Here is an 18,434-nt window from a genome sequence, read left to right as displayed (position 1 = left end):
TCTGCAAATGTACAAAGGTGCATAATTTCACTGCTACACTGCAGTCCAAAAACCTGGCAGTACACCCCATCCTCATTATATGCATCTTCAGACAATGCAGATTCACAGTTATGCGAGGAACCTATTTCTACCAACTTCTCCTTATATGCATCCAAACTCAGTTATGCGAGGAATACTGCTTTCCCGCCAATACAAGTCACGTGCGCACACCTCACAGTCCCTCTCACTCCTGCCAGTCGTGCATTGGTTTTGGCAACGTGTGGATGTGCGATCTTGCACTCTTAAACTTTTGTTTTACCTACGGTGCAGTGATTTTGTGCTTGAAATATTTAAGTATGCCTCCTAAGCGTCCGATGTCAAGTCCTGGGCCATCAGCCAAGCAGCAGAGAACCGCTTTAACACTTGAAAAAAGTTGGCAATTATAAACAAAGCGGCATCAGGTGAAGGTAACACAGCTCTGGGACGCTACTTTGGCCTGAGTGAGTCCACAATCAGAAACAAAGAAAAATGCTGAGAAAATAACAAGTGCAGTAATTGATTCACCACATGGTTTCTACAGTTATATTAAAAGCAAGAGGATAGTGAGGGATAAAATTGGCCCCTTAGAGAATCAGAGTGGTCAGCTATGTGTGGAGCCGAGGGAGATGGGAGAGATTTTGAACGATTTCTTCTCTTCGGTATTCACTAAGGAAAAGGATATTGAATTGTGTAAGGTGTGGGAAACAAGTAAGGAAGTTATGGAACCTATGACAATTAAAGAGGTGGAAGTACTGGCGCTTTTAAGAAATTTAAAAGTGGATAAATCTCCGCGTCCTGACAGGATATTCCCCAGGACCTTGAGGGAAGTTTGTGTAGAAATAGCAGGAGCTCTGACAGAGATCTTTAAGATGTCATTAGAAACGGGGATTGTGCCGGAGGATTGGCGTATTGCTCATGTGGTTCCATTGTTTAAAAAGGGTTCTAGAAGTAAGCCTAGCAATTATAGTCCTGTCAGTTTGACATCAGTGGTGGGTAAATTAATGGAAAGTATTCTTAGAGATAGTATTAATAATTATCTGGATAGACAGGATCTGATTAGGAGTAGCCAGCATGGATTTGTGCGTGGAAGGTCATGTTTGACAAACCTTATTGAATTTTTTGAAGAAGTTACGAGGAATGTTGACGAGGATAAGGCAGTGGATGTAGTCTATGTGGACTTCAGCAAAGCCTTTGACAAAGTTCCACATGGAAGGTTAGTTAAGAAGGTTCAGTCGTTAGGTATTAATGCTGGAGTAATAAAATGGATTCAACAGTGGCCAGATGGGAGATGCCAGAGAGTAGTGGTGGATAATTGTTTATCGGGATGGAGGCCAGTGACTAGCGGGGTGCCTCAGGGATCTGTTTTGGGCCCCAATGTTGTTTGTAATATACATAAATGATCTGGATGATGGGGTGGTAAATTGGATTAGTAAGAATGCTGATGATACTAAGGTAGGAGGTGTTGTGGATAATGAGGTGGGTTTTCACAGCTTGCAGGGAGATTTATGCTGGTTAGAAGAATGGGCTGAACGTTGGCAGATGGAGTTTAATGCTGAGAAGTGTGAGGTTCTACATTTTGGCAGGAATAATCCAAATAGAACATACAGGGTAAATGGTAGGGCATTGAGGAATGCAGAGGAACAGAGAGATCTAGGAATAACAGTGCATAGTTCCCTGAAGGTGGAGTCTTATGTAGATAGGGTGGTGAAGAAGGCTTTTGGAACACTGGCCTTTATAAATCAAAGCATTGAGTACAGAAGTTGGAATGTAATGTTAAAATTGAACAAGGCATTGGTAAGGCCAAATTTAGAATATTGTGTGCAGTTCTGGTCACCGAATTATAGGAAAGATATCAATAAATTAGAGAGAGTGCAGAGACGATTTACTAGGATGTTACCTGGGTTTCAGCACTTAAGTTACAGAGAAAGGTTGAACAAGTTAGTTCTCTATTCATTGGAGCGTAGAAGGTTGAGGGGGGATTTGATCGCGGTATTTAAAATTTTGAGAGGGATTGATAGAGTTGACGTGAATAGGCTGTTTCCATTGAGAGTAGGGGAGATTCAAACGAGAGGACATGATTTGAGAGTTAGGGGGCAGAAGTTTAAGGGAAACACGAGGGGGTATTTCTTTACTCCGAGAGTGAAAGCTGTGTGGAATGAGCTTCCTGTAGAAGTAGTAGAGGCCAGTTCAGTTGTGTCACTTAAGGTAAAATTGGATAGGTATATGGACAGGAAAGGAGTGGAGGGTTATGGGCTGAGTGCGGGTAGGTGGGACTAGGTGAGATTAAGAGTTCGGCACGGACTAGGAGGGCCGAGATGGCCTGTTTCTGTGCTGTGATTGTTATATGGTTAACAGTGTCTTCAAAGATTGTTACCAAAGTGCGTAACCTGATTATGACAAAAATGGAGAAAATGTTGAGTTTGTACATTGAGCATGAAACAAAGAAAAAAAACACTTAGTTCCGATCATCTTCATATGAAAGCTTTGGAAATTTATGGTCGCCTTTGTTCAGAGGCTAGAGAGGAAATGTCAAGAGATATTGTTAGCTTTAATGCAAGTACGGGATGGTTTTCTAAGATTGTTAATCATCAGAGGCTTCACAACTTAGCTGTGTGTGGTGAGCAAGCTAGTGCTGACCACGAAGCTACTGAACGCTACCCTGTGCAGTTGCAGGCTATGATAGCTGAGTTAGGCATCACACCAAAGCAGAGGTTTAATGCAGACAAGACCGGGCTTTTTTGGAAGCATATGCCGAAACATACTTACATAAGTACAGATGAAAAAACTGCGTCAGGTTTCAAGGCAGCAAAGGATAGACTGACTGCTTTATGTGTTCCAATGCTGAAGGAGACTGTAAGATGAAGCCTCTCTTAGGCTACATCAACACTACACCGGATAAATCCGTAACCGAAGCTTTTTCTCTTTGTTTTTACCTTCCGTCCACACCAAAACGACGTTTTTGTCCCCTGAAAACAGAGATTTTTAGAAACTCTCTCCAGAGTGTGTAATTTTGAAAACGCCGCTTGGGCAGAGCAGTGTGGATCAGGTAACCGGAGAAATCTAAAAATGCAGTCATGATGTGCTGGAACAGATGGTGGCAGCAGCGCGAAATGTCATTGTTTTCACAAACGCAATAGAACAACGCCGCAGTAGAAACGGAAATAGTAAACCGCTTACTCTTCGGTTGTCCTGCACATGCCCAGGAAGAGGAGATTTGCCCAAATATCCATTTTAATGTGGATAGAGATATTTTTAAAAACACCTAGTGTGGGTGCCTATTGTTTTTACGCAAAACCGGCATTTTCAAAAATTATCCGGTCTAGTGTGGACATAGCCTTAGTTTACCATGCTCTTGAGGGTTTGAGTACTGTTTGAGTTTCTTAACTTTCTATGATTTATTTCATTGAATATTACCTTAACTTGATGAAATATAATACGAATGTTGCCTTGTGGTACTGCTTTTGTGTCGTATTGGTATGAAAATGTGTATTACAGAAAAAACATATTTAGGAAGCCCTCCAGAATGCATCCCTATTTTCTCTATTTAAATAATTATTCACATTATGCATCGACTGTGAAGAACGTATCCCCCGCATATAATGAGGATAGGGTGTATTCTCCAGATTAGACCAGATCTTAGATCAGGCCACAAATGATCAAAAGTATTGAAAAGCATTGATGGATGGCAAAGCCGAGATATGACTTCACTATCTGTCAAAGAATGCTTCAACAGTTTTCGTGTGGGACTTCACCTGCTTCACCCACATTGGCTGCTTACATCATCCAAGGCCCTGATGTTGCTGCGTCTCGCTGACCGAGAATAGGACAATTTCAACCTGCGACTTGGACACTGAAGATGTGAACCAGTTGGGAGGCAAAAGGGAATCAGAATGGCAAGCTCCTCTCAGCAAAATCCAGGTGTTTGTTTAATGCTAGGCGAGTACAGACAGTGAAAATAATCAATCAGCACTACACTACAATTGCCACTACAATTTTCTCTTCCTTCTTTTCAATAGACTTCAATGCCATTGTTTTTATTAATAAAAACCTATTTGGCCCAAACTAAAAATGAAAACAATTTACTTAATGTTGGAAAACTGAAGGATCATATTTGAAACACTTTCTCCTTTCACAGATAGCTTACTGAGATTTTGGAGCACCTTAATGTGCATTTGGTAGCAGGAATATTTCGCTTCTAATCCTTGGACCACTATGGGAGGTGAATGCAAAAGGCAAGCAAGGGTTCAGCACCAAATACCTGTCTTTTGATTTCTGATGGGATCCCAGAGAAGGAGCCAGTGTGGCCTAATGTGTAAAGCCTCACTGTTCAAGCGGTGTCTCTCTCCCTTTTGATAATGTCAGAGGATACTACCAAGGTTCTCTGTTGATGGATTTGGGCTTTTTTTCCCCCAGTCTTATGGTTTCACATTCCGTATTCCCCCATTCTTTCGCATTTTATGTGCAGGGGGAGGAGTCAATGTTCTTGTTGCATTTTGTGCAGGGGGTTTTGAGGGTCAATATTCTTGTGTTTGTGCAGGGGGAGGGGGTTTGGTATTGATTATCGTGATGCCATTCTTTTTTGGGTTGTTTCGCTTTGAACTGACTTCCACGGTTTGCTGAGTTTCATGGCTATCTAGAGAAGACAAATCTCAGAGCTGTACAGTACCTACAAACTCTGAACATAAATAAAACTTTGAACTTTTTCTTGTACATAGGTCAGTGATGCACTCATTGCCAGTGTTAAGTAGCTCACTTTTTCAATGTAATCTCTACTTTAAAGCATTCTATTCCCTTCTTGTCACTCAGCATATGATAAAACATTACTGCTATATTTCTTCACTATTCTTGGTTGGTGCGGCTGTAACAAAACCCAATTTCCCTCGGGATCAATAAAGTATGTCTGTCTGTCTGTTAAAACAGGTCATTGTTCGAGCCTTGAGCTTAAAGCCAAAAAAAAGGGAGATTCCATAATACATAGGAAAATACAAACCTCCAGCACATCCTTTGATCCTTTAAGTCAAAAGTTCCAGAGATACCCTTGAGTCATATTAAAAGTACGATGTTCCATTCATAGTGAAGCTGCCCTGGAACACTCTGCTGTGTAATCAAAGCAGTTGACAGTGCCATATAACCTACCATTCATGTTTTTTTAAGACTGTTCTGAGATTGAACCTGAATTCAGAGATAGAGATGGGCTTCATGGGAAACACTTAAGTGTCTAAAGTTATCAAGGGAAAGAATCAGTCATACAACATAGAAACAGATCCTTCAGCCGCCAATTCTGTCTGTTCCAACCATTAAGGCCCAAAGATTATCAAAGTATGTATGCAGTATACAACTCACATTCATCATCCTCAGACAGCCACTAAACAAAAAACATCACCCCCCCACTTTGTGCATAAAAAGCAAATTGCACAACAGCAATAAGAACATTAACCCACGTGTAAAAACAAATTGTGCAAACAGCAGCAAGAAAGAATGAATGAAAACAAAATATAAAAACAGAAAATCAGAAGAGTAATTGAATGACAGACCAATCCACAAACCACAGACCCAGAACTTCAATACCATCCTCCGACAGAATCAAGGGAGAGAGAGCGTCACATACAGGCACTTTCCTCTGGCAGCAGCAAGAGGCTGGTAGATAGTGATGAACACTTACTCACCTTCTACACTTGCCTCGATGCTTCAAACTTCCTTGACACTTTAATTGGCAAGATTGGTGAGAAATGGTGTAGATCATGGGATCATGCACATCTCTAAGCTTCTTAGCCTAGAGGCTGCTTGCCTCCCAGATTTGTCTCGGAGACAACAAAGCACCAGATCACACAATTGGCCCAAAAATATCTAATCCCAGTTGTCTGCATTAATTCCATATCCTTGTTTATTCAATTAACTATCATGATGCCTCTAAAGAATTCCTCCCTTAACCACCTCCTACGGCAAGTCATTCCAGATACTATTACTCAGATCCCCTCTCATTACCACTGGAGGAAAGTGCCTGCACATGGCTCTCCCTCAATACTGCCAGAGCCTTGGATCTTGGGTAAGATTTAATCAATGCAGCTTTAGAATTGGACTCTAGCGTTCATGTTAGAGTTTCTAGTTACTCCTTTTTTAATTACTATTTTGTGATTTTGATTGGGATGGACTGGCTCTGCGGCCTGCAGTCAATGGACAATAGCACTGAATTGAACAGAACTTTTTGCATGTTGGGTGCTGTGATGTTTTCTTTGAATGAGCTCCATGACTCTGGTTTTGTGGCTATCTGTGGGAAGACTAATCTCAGGGGTGCATATTACATACAAATGTTGACAATAAATGTACTTTGAATTTTTAAGCTTCCTCCCTTTCACCTTCAACCCAACTCCTTAGGTTTTAGACTACCCAACACTACTCTATGCCCTTCAATTGATTTTCAGCATGATGTAGGCCCTTCAGCCATCAAGCTGTGTCACCCAACAACCCCCAATTTAACCCTAGCATAATCATGGCACAATTTACAATGACTACCAACTGTTACGTCTTTGGATTACTGGAGAAATCAGAGCACCCGGAGGAAACTCACGCGGTCACAAGGAGAACATTCAAGCACCTTACAGGTTGCAATGGGAATTGAACCTGGGTCGCCTGTGCTGTAAAGTGTTGTGCTAGCCACTACACTACTGTGCCACCCCATGGTGCTACATGCCTGTGGTGCTGCTCTAAGTTTTTGATTGTACAAAGTCATTCATGTACTCCTCCACATGGCAATAAACTCAATTTCTGACATGACAGCAAAAGGGGCATCAAATTTGTCTACCAAACCATGATACCTGCTTCATAGCCATAGATAAAGTAAAGCACAGAAAAGGGACCTTAATGTCTCTACAGACCATAATACCAATCTAAATTGCACATGGTCTATACCTACCTATTCCCTGACTGGTCATATGTCTGTCCAAACACCTCAAATATTGTTGCTGCAGAAATCTCACTCCTCCAACAGGACCACAACCATGTCACAGAATTTTGTTCCTTGTGTGCCTCAATGACCTGGGGAACTATGTTGGCTGAAGTCAGGGCTTTTTTTTGCCAAACAGGTCAAAGAGTAGAGGCCAGACTAAGAGTCGTCCAAGTTTAGGAGTTCTGCTCAGAGCTAACAACCCTGACTGGTAAAACAAAACTATTACGGAAACAACAATGAAGAATTCTTTTACTTCTGAGTGTGATGGTATTCCTGAGTCTCTACTCAGGATTTGCACAACTGACAGTGGTGAAAACTGAGAGGAAGCTACTGACATGAAGGAAGCCATGAACACTGCCAGATGGAGGACTTTTATTGCTACCTGAATGCCAGTGGCATAATGGGCAGCAATGGGCAAATACCATTGTCTGGAAACATCCTCCAAAATGATTGGCAGAGTATGAATTAATGGAGGCATCCTCTCTCACACCAACAGCCAGCTCACCAAGGCTCCAACAATGTACCATCTTTAGTAGGTGGAACACACTGTTTGAAAAAAACCAACGCCAAGTTCCAAATTTCCTTTACAGTAAGCAATTGACAAAAGGGCAGAGAAAATGCTTCAATGACCATCTTTAAAAAAATGATATTAACTATATAACCATATAACAATTACAGCATGGAAACAGGCCATCTCGGCCCTTCTAGTCCGTGCCGAACGCTTAGTCTCACCTAGTCCCACTGGCCCGCACTCAGCCCATAATCCTCCATTCCTTTCCTGTCCATATACCTATCCAATTTTTTTTAAATGACAATACAGAACCTGCCTCTACCACTTCTACTGGAAGCTCATTCCACACAGCTACCACTCTCTGAGTAAAGAAATTCCCCCTCATGTTACCCTTAAACTTTTGCCCCCTAACTCTCAACTCATGTTCTCTTGTTTGAATCTCCCCTACTCTCAATGGAAAAAGCCTATCCATATCAACTCTATCTAGCCCCCTCAATTTTAAATACCTCTATCAAGTCCCCCCTCAACCTTCTATGCTCCAAAGAATAAAGACCTAACTTGTTCAATCCTTCCCTGTAACTTAGGTGCTGAAACCCAGGTAACATTCTAGTAAATCTTCTCAGTCTCGATTTTGTTGACATCTTTCCTATAATTCGGTGACCAGAACTGTACACAATACTCCAAATTCAGCCTTACCAATGCATTGTACAATTTTAACATTACATCCTAAAAGGTGGAATCTTCGATTTATAATACCTCAAAGTGATGAAACAGCATTCTTACAACATATTGTCAAAATCCTACATGGCAGACTGGGGTCCCAAAAGTAAAACCTCATGGTAAATTACAAATACCATGCTAACTTACATGTAGACAATATTCATACAAACTTCTCATGGGAGGTCCTCATGCCCACTCAGTAGACCCAATGGAATGCTGTCTCAGTTTGCTCTCTGTAGTAACCCCATTGTATTGCGATCTGCCCTGTAAAGTCAGAGCCAGGAATTGTAGGACTGCTGGAAGAGATTTCTGGAACAACTAAGAAAAGTATCACACCCAGTACATAGGCATTCGAGGAACAACCCTTCAGGTTGTTAGGCATAGAGCAGGAATTCCCAACCTGATGTCTACAGACACCCTTGGATAATATAAGAGGTCCAGGGCATGACAAATGGTCGAGATCCACTGGCGAATGATGAACATTGTGGAGTTTCTATTGCCTGGCATTCATTGTATTTTGCTGCAGGTTGGCGATTTGCTCCCACATTTATCCTACCTAGTCATACATCTAAGTGCCTTTTTCAGAATTTTGAAGTTTTGTTTGTTCTACTTTAAAATACAAAATCATTCATCTTATACGGACTGCAGAAGTGGCAGCTGGTGAATGCAGGAAGATCAAGTCAGCAAGAACTTTTCATGCAGAAATACTTCTCATTTTAATTTTTAAAACTTTTCATTTTAATATCTGATAACTGATGGAAGGTCAAAATCTAGCTCTTTAAAGGTGGTATAAAATTGCTCAAGTCACCAGTGGAAACTAGAAGAGTACAGCACAGGAACAGGCCATTCGGCCCACAAATTTGTGCTGAACCAGCTAAAAAGCAAATCAGAACACCCAAAACCTAATCCATCCTGGCTAAACCATGTCCATGTCCTCCATCTACCTTACATGCACGTACTTATTCAAATGTCTCTTAAAAGCCTTTAACGTGTTTGCCTTTAGCACTATTCTAGGCATCTACGATTCTAAGCAAAAAAAAAAACCTTAATCTTCATGTCCTTTTTGAACCTACCCACTCACCTTCAATGCATGCCCCTGGGAAACAGATACTCTGTCCATTATCTATGCCTCTCATAATTTTATAAAATCTCTATCAGATCTTCGTTCAGAAAACAACTCAAGTGTAATCAGCCATTCATGATAGCACACACCCTCTAAACCAGGGAGCGTCCTGGTAAACCTCTTCTGCATCTTCTCCAAAGCCTCAGCATCCTTCCTATAGTGGAGCTCCCAAAACTGTAGGCAATACTCCATAAGTGAACCTGAAGTGCAACAAACATGCAGTGAACAAACCACACAACCATGAAGATCACAATAAGGTGCTCCAATACTTGATAAGGTCTCAATGCAATAGCATCTAATAACCTGGAAGGGAAGCAGGAATACACTCTGCCCAATTAAACCCCACTATGGATTTAAAATGTCAAGTCAAGACAAGTTCATTGTCATTTAATTATATACATGTATACTGTCAAATGAGACCACATTTCTCAGACTAAGGTGTAAAGTTCTGTAGTACACACAACACACAATAACTTACGAAAGAAAGAATAAAATCTGCAAATGATTTATGCATAAACAAAATAAAATGCATAAATTAAATATTGTAAGGTATAGAATAGATTAACCTGTGACACTTTGAATGCGATGCAGCAGGGAGTTCAGAAGCCTAACGGCCTGCAGGAAGAAACTGTTTCCCATCCTGACCGTTCTTATCTTTATGCATCAGTCTCCTGCCTGATGGTAGAAAGAGGATGGTAGATGAATGGGTGGGATCCTTGATAATACCAAGGGCTCAGTGTATGCAGCGCTCCTGATAAATGTCCCCGTGGATGTTATGGAGACCCCCATGGTCCTCTCGGCCATTCTCATAGTCCTTTGTAGGGATTTCTGGTCCGATGCTCAACTGCTCCCATACCAGATGGAGATGCAGCTTGTCAGGACACTCTCAATGGTGCTCCTGCAAAACTCAGCCAAGGCAAGGCAGGGGGAGCCTTGCCTGCCTCAGTCTTCTCAGGAATTGGAAGCATTGCTGTGCTTTCCCATTCAGGAAGGCGATAGAAAATTAGATTAAGGTTTTTAAGAAAAATACTGTCATTCTGCATTGTCTTTATGTGACATCACTATATTATGCCACATTAGCTTGCAATTCAATAAACAAAAGCAAATAGTCCAAAAAAACCCCAACACACATATGGTTAATGCATCCAGTACCCTCAGTATACTGTTTCCCTCAACACTGAGTGCACAATACTGCGCAGGCTCTAGATAAGCCACTAAAATCAGAGATCCCTGCAAAACATTCCATATATGCAGCAATCATAGAAACATAGAAAACCTACAGGACAATACAGGCCCTTCGGCCCACAAAGCTGTGCCACACATGTCCGTACCTTAGAAATTACCTAGGGTTACCCATAGTGCTCTATTTTTCTAAGCTCCATGTACCTGTCCAGGAATCTCTTAGAAGACCCTATCGAATCCGCCTCTACCACCATCGCCCATTCCATGCACTCACCACTCTCTGCATAAAAAACTTGCCCCTGACATCTCCTCCTACTTCCAAGCACCTTAAAACCGTGTCCTCTCATGCTAGCCATTTCAGCCTTGGGAAAAATATGATACATCTGATTTCTAAAAGCAGAAATAATTCATCCTAAATTTTAAAAGATAACATCACAGAAATGTGGAAGGTATATGGCAAAATATTCTTCAAAGATCAACTTCAGATAATTCAGGATATTCTATCGAGGTCTGGGTCAAAATTTTTTCCAATATCCAAATTCTGTTTATAAACTAGAATTCGATTCAAATTAAATTTTTAAAAAATCCCCTGTAAAAGAAAATTCATAACCTTAATGTACATGTCTCTTTGGTCACCTCACTACAGGAAGGATGTGGAAACTATAGAAAGGGTGCAGAGGAGATTTACAAGGATGTTGCCTGGATTGGGGAGCATGTCTTATGGGAATAGGTTGAGTGAACTTGGCCTTTTTTCCTTGGAGTGACAGAGGATGAGAGGTGACCTGATATAGATGTTCAAGATGATGAGAGGCATTGATCATGTGGATAGTCAGAGGCTTTTTCCCAGGGCTGAAATGGCTAGCCTGAGAGGGCATAGTTTTAAGGTGCTTGGAAGTAGGTACAGAGGAGATATAAACATTACAGCACGGATACAGGCCATCTTGGCCCTTCTAGTCCATGCCGAACGCTTACTCTCACCTAGTCCTACCGAACTGCACTCAGTCCATAACCCTCCATTCCTTTCATGTCCATATACCTATCCAATTTTACTTTAAATGACAATATCGAACCTATAAGGGTAAGTTTTTTCTACGCAGAGATTGGTGAGTGTGTGGAATGGGCTACTGGCGATGGTGGTGGAGGTGAATACGATAGGGTCTTTTAAGAGACTCCTGGACAGGTACATGGAGCTCAGAAAAATAGAAGTAACCCTAGGTAATTTCTCAGGTAAGGACATGTTCAGCACAGCTTTGTGGGCCGAAGGGCCAGTATTGTGCTGTAAGTTTTCTCTGTTCTATTATCTGCACTGGGTGTCTGAACTGATTTTGTTCATTTACAGTCAATCAAAAGAACAAGGCAACATAGTGTGGATGAATTCCTCCATCAATAACTATTGGAACTTCAGTTTTATAGTACTGTTCAAAGTACATATATTTCTATGTTTCTATTATTGATGTATGTATACAGCACTTAGAGATTCATCTACTTGCAGTTCGAAGAAAAACCACACACAAGATCATCAAACACCCAGTGTGGGGAAAAAGTAACTGTAAATATAAACAAATAACATTAACTGCAGACTCGCAAAAGTGAGTCCTCAGTGTACTGCCGATGGCCACAGCTCGAGTCAGTTCAGCGCTAAAACACCCTGATCATATCACGCAAAATAGTAAAAAAGAAAATGAGGAAAAAAAGCACAAGTCAACTGTGCGTTCAGTCCTGGGGTAGTAGTATCGTTAGTGTTTTAATCAGTTTTGTATTTCATTTAAATGGTTAGTTGTCTTTCTTTTTGTACTTTTTAATTATTTCCATGAAACTTCAGCTAATTAGGGAAGCTGCTTAATTGGGCCAAAATGTACTGATCCCGATGTGTCCCAATTAACCGGAATCCACTGTATAAATTTGCCTTTCGATGTACAAGTCTGCCTATTTTACCCATTTACTGCCATTTTAAAATTGTTCAGCAAGATTAAATGCAAGGAACATAAGCAATTAAAATGTGCTATATTTCAATATTTTGCAGGGGGGGGAAAATACCTTGAACAGGAAATAAGTGAAACCAGGATCAGATAGCTATCATCTTATTGAACAGAGCAGACTCCAAGTCTACTTCCATTTTGAATGCTCGGCACATTCAACCTAGAAATATCCAAACCTAGAAATTTGTTGTCTTAAGGATATTTTTATCAGCTTCCTCAATCTATTTTAAAAGCTTTCACACTTTAATAAAAGGTCCTCAAGACAAGATAATTTCTGTCTGCACAGACACAAATAGATTGTACCATTTACAACACATTTGAGGTTCAGGAAATAAAAACGTACAAGTTTTTTTCAATAATATATTTACACTTTAGATAAGAATCATTCCTGTACCATACAAGGCATGAAAGAAATTACACGGCACCAACATACTCAAACTCTGACAAAATATGAATCTGTATTGCCTGAAGGAATATTATGGCAGATAAAACATTACACCAGGTAATCACAGAAAGAGGCTTAAATAGCCTAGGGCACAGGGATAGTGGAGCAGTAAGACTAGATCTGGAGGGGTGACAGAAACCTTAGAAGATTAAGTGAGGTTACCTGCAGAAAGTGAGATGAGGTCAAGAAGGAATCTGAACTCAAGGAGGGGATTTTTGTTCTAAATGGAGTCACTGTCGTGTCAGGATGGACAGGTTTTACCTCTACCAAAGGAGGTGTAGAGCACCCTTTCCGTCCGCTAGCCTGTAAATCACCCTTGGGCAAAGTGTAGCATCTGCTTAGCCCCCCCCAACCCCCAGATCAAGGTCACATGAAGCCATGGGAGCAGGTGGTGGATGGTGCTATGAGCACTTGGTTTACATCCCAGGCAGACAATCTCTGAAGAGCATTGACAATGACTAGAGTCATGCATCTTGTAAAGACATTGCCCAAAAGGAGGAAATGACAAACCACTTCTGCAAAAAAAAAATTGCCTCGAACAATCATGGTCGAGGACCGTGATTACCTATGTCATATGACTCGGCATGTAATGACGACTGCGAGCCGAAGAGCAATGGCTGAACAGAAAGTGAAATGTCAAATCAACGTCCAAAGTCCAACATAAATTATCAGAGTACAAACGTCACCATACATTATCCTGAGATTCATTTTCTTGTGGGCATTCACAGCAAATGGAACAAAATACAACTGAATCAAGGAAAAATTGCACACAACAGCAAAAGACATTAAACTGTGCAAATACAAAATGAAAAATAAACAAATAAATAAACAATAAATACAGTATTGAGAACTTGAGCTGTAAAGTCCTTAAAAGTGAGTCCACAGGTTGTGATACAGTTTCACAATTGAGATGAGTGAAGTTATCCCCTTTGGTTCAAGAGTCTGATGGTTGGGGGTAATAACTGTTCCTGAATGGGTCCTCAGGTGTCTGTACATCCTTCCCAATGGAAGCAGTAAGAGAGCATGCCATGGATGGTGGGGATTCCTTGATGATGAATACTACATTCCTGTGCTCCATGTTGATGTACTCAGTGGTTGCAATGTGCTTGGTTTTGAATGAATTTGAGATGAAACAGAATAAGAGAAAGGCAGCTAGGAGAAGGTTGTGGTAGGGATTGGGGTAACAAAGTCAGGTTTAGAATTGTTTTAAAAGAAAACAGAAGCAGGAGTAATGATGGGAGTAAAAGGTGGCAAATGTAAACACCAAAATCCAGAGCAACACACACAAAATGCTGGAGGAACTCAGCAATCCAGACAGCATCCATGAAAATGTTTCAGGCCAATACCCCTCTTCAGGACAGAGAAGGGGGAAAAGATATCAGAATAAAAGGTGGGGGTGGAAGGGAAAGAGGAAGCTGGAAGGTGATAGGTGAAGCCAGATGGGTAAAAAAAAGGTCAAAGGCTGGAGAAGAAAGAATCAGAGAGGAGAGTGAACAGGAAAGGAAGCGGGGAACACAACTTAGACCAGTGATATTAAATCTGATTCTGCTAGGCAAACTTGATTAACTGTGCTAAGAGGCAGGACAAAGATAAAAAAAAACAATGAGATAGAAAAGGAAATGACTCAAGTTAACAATTTAGATATAGCACAAGAGGCTATATCTAAAGTCTAGCCAAAATTCAGCTTGCTCAACGACGCCAAAGATGTGAAAGATGACATTGTCGACCGGTACAGTCACTGACGACTGGTACAATGGCTGCAATTTGAGACTAAGACAAAGGCTATTTCTGGAGAAAGAGGATGGTGGAGGGGGCTGTTCAAATTGAGCTGCAGAAAATTTGTGTTCTGCTTTAGGATATGAAAACTTTTTTAAAAAAAGAGGGCAACAAATAAAAATAGCAGTGACAAAAGATTTGTAAATGAAGAATGTACCAAGTCCAGAGAAAGAATCATTATTTAAATTAACTCCAAAGGCAAGAAGTACAATGGCCCACTGTCAGATGGGGAAAATGTTCAGTTGAAATAACAGATTCAGGTCAGAACATTCTAGAGGGACAATGGCAGAAATTTTCTTGGAAAACAAAGGAATATGAACAGTTAGATGGGATAAGTAGTCCAATGAATGAACCAGTTGATCCCTCTGCATCGGATTCCTTTGCACACTGTCTCTCTAGTCCTTTCTAGCACTATTTATATTTTGTAACTTGTAGTAATTTTAATGTAAATCTCTACAGATGTACCGTGGAGAGCATTCTGATGGTTGTATCAACATCTGGTATGGAGGGGCCACTGCACAGAATCGAAATAAGCTGCAAAAAGTTGTAAACTCAGTCAGCTCCATCATGGGCACTTGCCTCTCCAGCAGTAAGGACACCTTACAAAAGGTGATGCCTCGAAAAGGAGGCATCCATCATTAAGAACTCCCATCACCCATATCATGCCCTCTTCTCAATGCTACTATCAGGGAGGTGGCACAGGAGCCTGAAGACACACACCCAATGTTTGAGGAACAGCTTCTTCCCCTCTATCATCCGATTTCTGAATGGACATTGAACCCATGAACACTTCCTCACTACTTTTTACCCCCCCCCCGGTTTTTGTACTTATTTAACTTACAGTCATTCTTACTGTAATTTAGCTATATATTACAAAACAACAAATTACATTACATATACTAGTAATATTAAATCTGATTCAGATGTCTTGCACTGTACTGTTGCCACAAAACAAATTTCACAACATATATCTCTGATAATAAACCTGATACTGAGATCCAATACTGGATTCAGAACATTCCAGAGTGTAAATTATATAAAATACCAGTAAACATTCTCAGGGAAACTAAGAACTATTAATACAATAAACTATTTTTAAACTGAAAAATAGCCTCTAGAGCAATGGGGGAAAAAAACAAAAAACCCTAACAAAACTGTAATTAATCCTCAAGGAGGAGCTCAGCCCGAACTGTTGACTATTTATTCATTTCCATAGATGCTGCATGACCTGCTGAGTTCCTCCAGTATTTTGTGTGTGTTGCTTTGGATTTCCAATATCTGCAGACCTTTTCGTGTTAATAACAAAATGCAATCTAAACTATTTAAGTGATTCCGCGTGGTTAAGCTTACTTTTTTCCTACAGGGACTATCTAAATTCAAATTATTTACTGTCATTATGCCCCAGGGAGCAATAAGTTCCCCTGGTTACCTGCAGGCTTATTAGAAAGTTGCTTAAAGGTAAAAACACAAGGAGCTGGATTAATTAAGCGTTTGCAAGCACCCACATTAAAGAAAAAAGGCATACTGCATAAAACACAATTAGGGGCCTCAGTGAATGAGATCCCCCACCCCAGCAAAAAAGGAGGGTGAACTGCAAGCATACAGAAGTGAAAACAACCCCCCAATAAACAGAGGACAACCCGCAAAGGCCTCGCCCCAGGAGAATGGCGCTGGGCCCCCGCACGCAGCCACTTGAGGGGAAAGCTGGGTTACAGTAAGTAAATATATTTAAGCAGAGACATTTACAGACACACACGGCATCAATGCAAAGGGAGGGGGAACAGAGCTCACCCGTAGGGCAGAGAGGTCGATATCGTCCAGGCTGCGGGCCGGCGGCTCGCTCGCCATCTTCTCTCAGCCGCAAAAATCTCAGCGTCTCTTCAGGTGGAGGGGGGTGATCCCGGTGATAACAGGCTTAAATTTAATTTGAAAACTTTAAACCGGGAATTGTCGTCTCGATGTACCGACCCGCGGAAGTGGGGGACGCGATACACCTATTCGTCAGGGAGGCGAAGACACCACTCCGTTCTCTCCTCCGCCTCCATCACCCGGCGTCTGCCCGACATGAATGGGTTGGATTGACTCTGCCCCGCCTCCTCCCCCTCAGTAACCAGGGGCAACGCGACCAGCGTGCGCGCGACCTCCACCCCGGGCGGAGTTCACGACGTGCGCGCTCGCACACCGGCTCCGGCTCCGGCCCCGGCCCCGCCCCTCCCCGCCTCCACCGCTGCTGCGACTGCGCATGTGCGCACCACCTCCTCCGCGCCCTCACCAACCGAGCGTGCGCTCTGTCGCAAAGCCTGGACGCCGATGCGTGCGAACACGTTCCCCCCGCGCGCACGCGCGCTCTCTTGTTTCCCTCCGCTCGTCCTTTCTGCAAATTGCGGCGGCGCATGCGTTTGTTTACAGGTGCTGGGCCTGCCATTGGTGGAGTCGTGGTCGCAGATGAGGACCCCTGTCGGTGAATAAGGGGAAGTGCCGCACCGTGTTCTGGGTGAACTCCACTGAATAGGTCAATCAATCCCATTAACCGCAGATTTAAATCCTTCACCGAATGAAATGACTTTGGAATGAGTTCTTTTGAAGTGAATTAATTGTTGTTAACTGAAGTTAAACAGTGTAACACACACAAAATGCTGGAGTAACTCAGCAAGCCAGGCAACATTTATGGAAAAAAAGCACTGTCGACAGTTTGGACGGAAACAAGGATCTGCAAACTTTTAACCCACCCACCTACATTTTCATCCAGGTCACTTCCTTTGGAAATGAGCCATGGGCTGATTTGGAATGGAACTGGCATTCAGTCTTTAGTAGATGTGAGCTGTCACTTGTTGCGAAGTTGCTTGTGGCTGTGCTGGCATGATGGTTGGTTCGGTCGGGGTAAATCAAACCCTTCCAAGAAGAGGTGAAGGAGATGTTTGATGATCTGCCCTGTGAACTTGTGTCTTTGGGAGCACGTGGTCGCAGCTGGTTGATTTGATAACTTCATAGAGCACTTTCCTCATCCGTTTTCCAATCTGACCTGGTACCCAAGGGTCTTGCCCATTTCGATTTTGTCTGGCCCACACTGCAGCTCTGGGCTTAAGGCCTTCACCTGTTAACCAAGGTGTGGCTGCCTGTGTGCTGTCTTGGATATTGGACACCATGGCATTACACACAACACCGTGTGCAGTTCACTTCACAGAAGCACTTCCACTAGAGAATGCTAACCAGCTTGAACTTTACACATTCGTGATTGATGACACCGGTATATGTGATGAAGTCATCAGCATTGTGTTTAATGTATGTTAGGCATTGGTAGGGAACACTGAAGAGAGATGACTACTCTTCAAAAATGCTCGTTAGCTATCAGAGTTTCGTCAAAAACTTAAAACTCAACTGTCCACTCCAGAGCACAATTATTTACAGTAAATAGTTTACATTCATGGCAACAACAGTCAATTAGTAAAGTTAGCCAGAGAGTGGTTATCAGCTGACCAATAGGTGTTGGTTGTTTCAGCTTTTCCTCTTACAGACACTGCTGGAGACCCCTGCAGATTGCTCGTTGCTCTCTGTAAACTAGTGACTGCCAACCCATCGATCGTGATCAACTAGTCAATTTTTGAGACTTTCCCAGTAGATCCCGAAAAAAAAAGAAAAATAAATACACAAATACTGCTGAGAGATTGTTTCCAGGTTGCGGGGTTTTAGTTCCATTCTTTCTGCCCAGTGCGCGTGCGTGCAGCTCTCCCACC

General features: G+C 41.9%; 1 protein-coding gene across 2 annotated transcripts in view; it reads right to left on the bottom strand.

Moving 5' to 3' along the window:
- Positions 1 to 16,773, bottom strand: part of LOC132396903 (misshapen-like kinase 1) — a 326,920-nt gene extending 310,147 nt beyond the window's left edge. For both annotated transcript variants that reach the window (XM_059974976.1, XM_059974977.1), the window contains exon 1: positions 16,492 to 16,773. In XM_059974976.1, the coding sequence (XP_059830959.1) occupies positions 16,492 to 16,548 (57 nt within the window). In that variant the 5' untranslated portion in view covers positions 16,549 to 16,773. The remainder of the gene's footprint in view (positions 1 to 16,491) is intronic.
- Between the last annotated feature and the right edge of the window lie 1,661 nt (positions 16,774 to 18,434).

The sequence above is a fragment of the Hypanus sabinus genome, chromosome 7, assembly GCF_030144855.1.
Source record: "Hypanus sabinus isolate sHypSab1 chromosome 7, sHypSab1.hap1, whole genome shotgun sequence".
In the NCBI taxonomy this organism is placed as follows: domain Eukaryota; kingdom Metazoa; phylum Chordata; class Chondrichthyes; order Myliobatiformes; family Dasyatidae; genus Hypanus; species Hypanus sabinus.
This window is presented reverse-complemented; position numbering and strand designations above follow the sequence as displayed.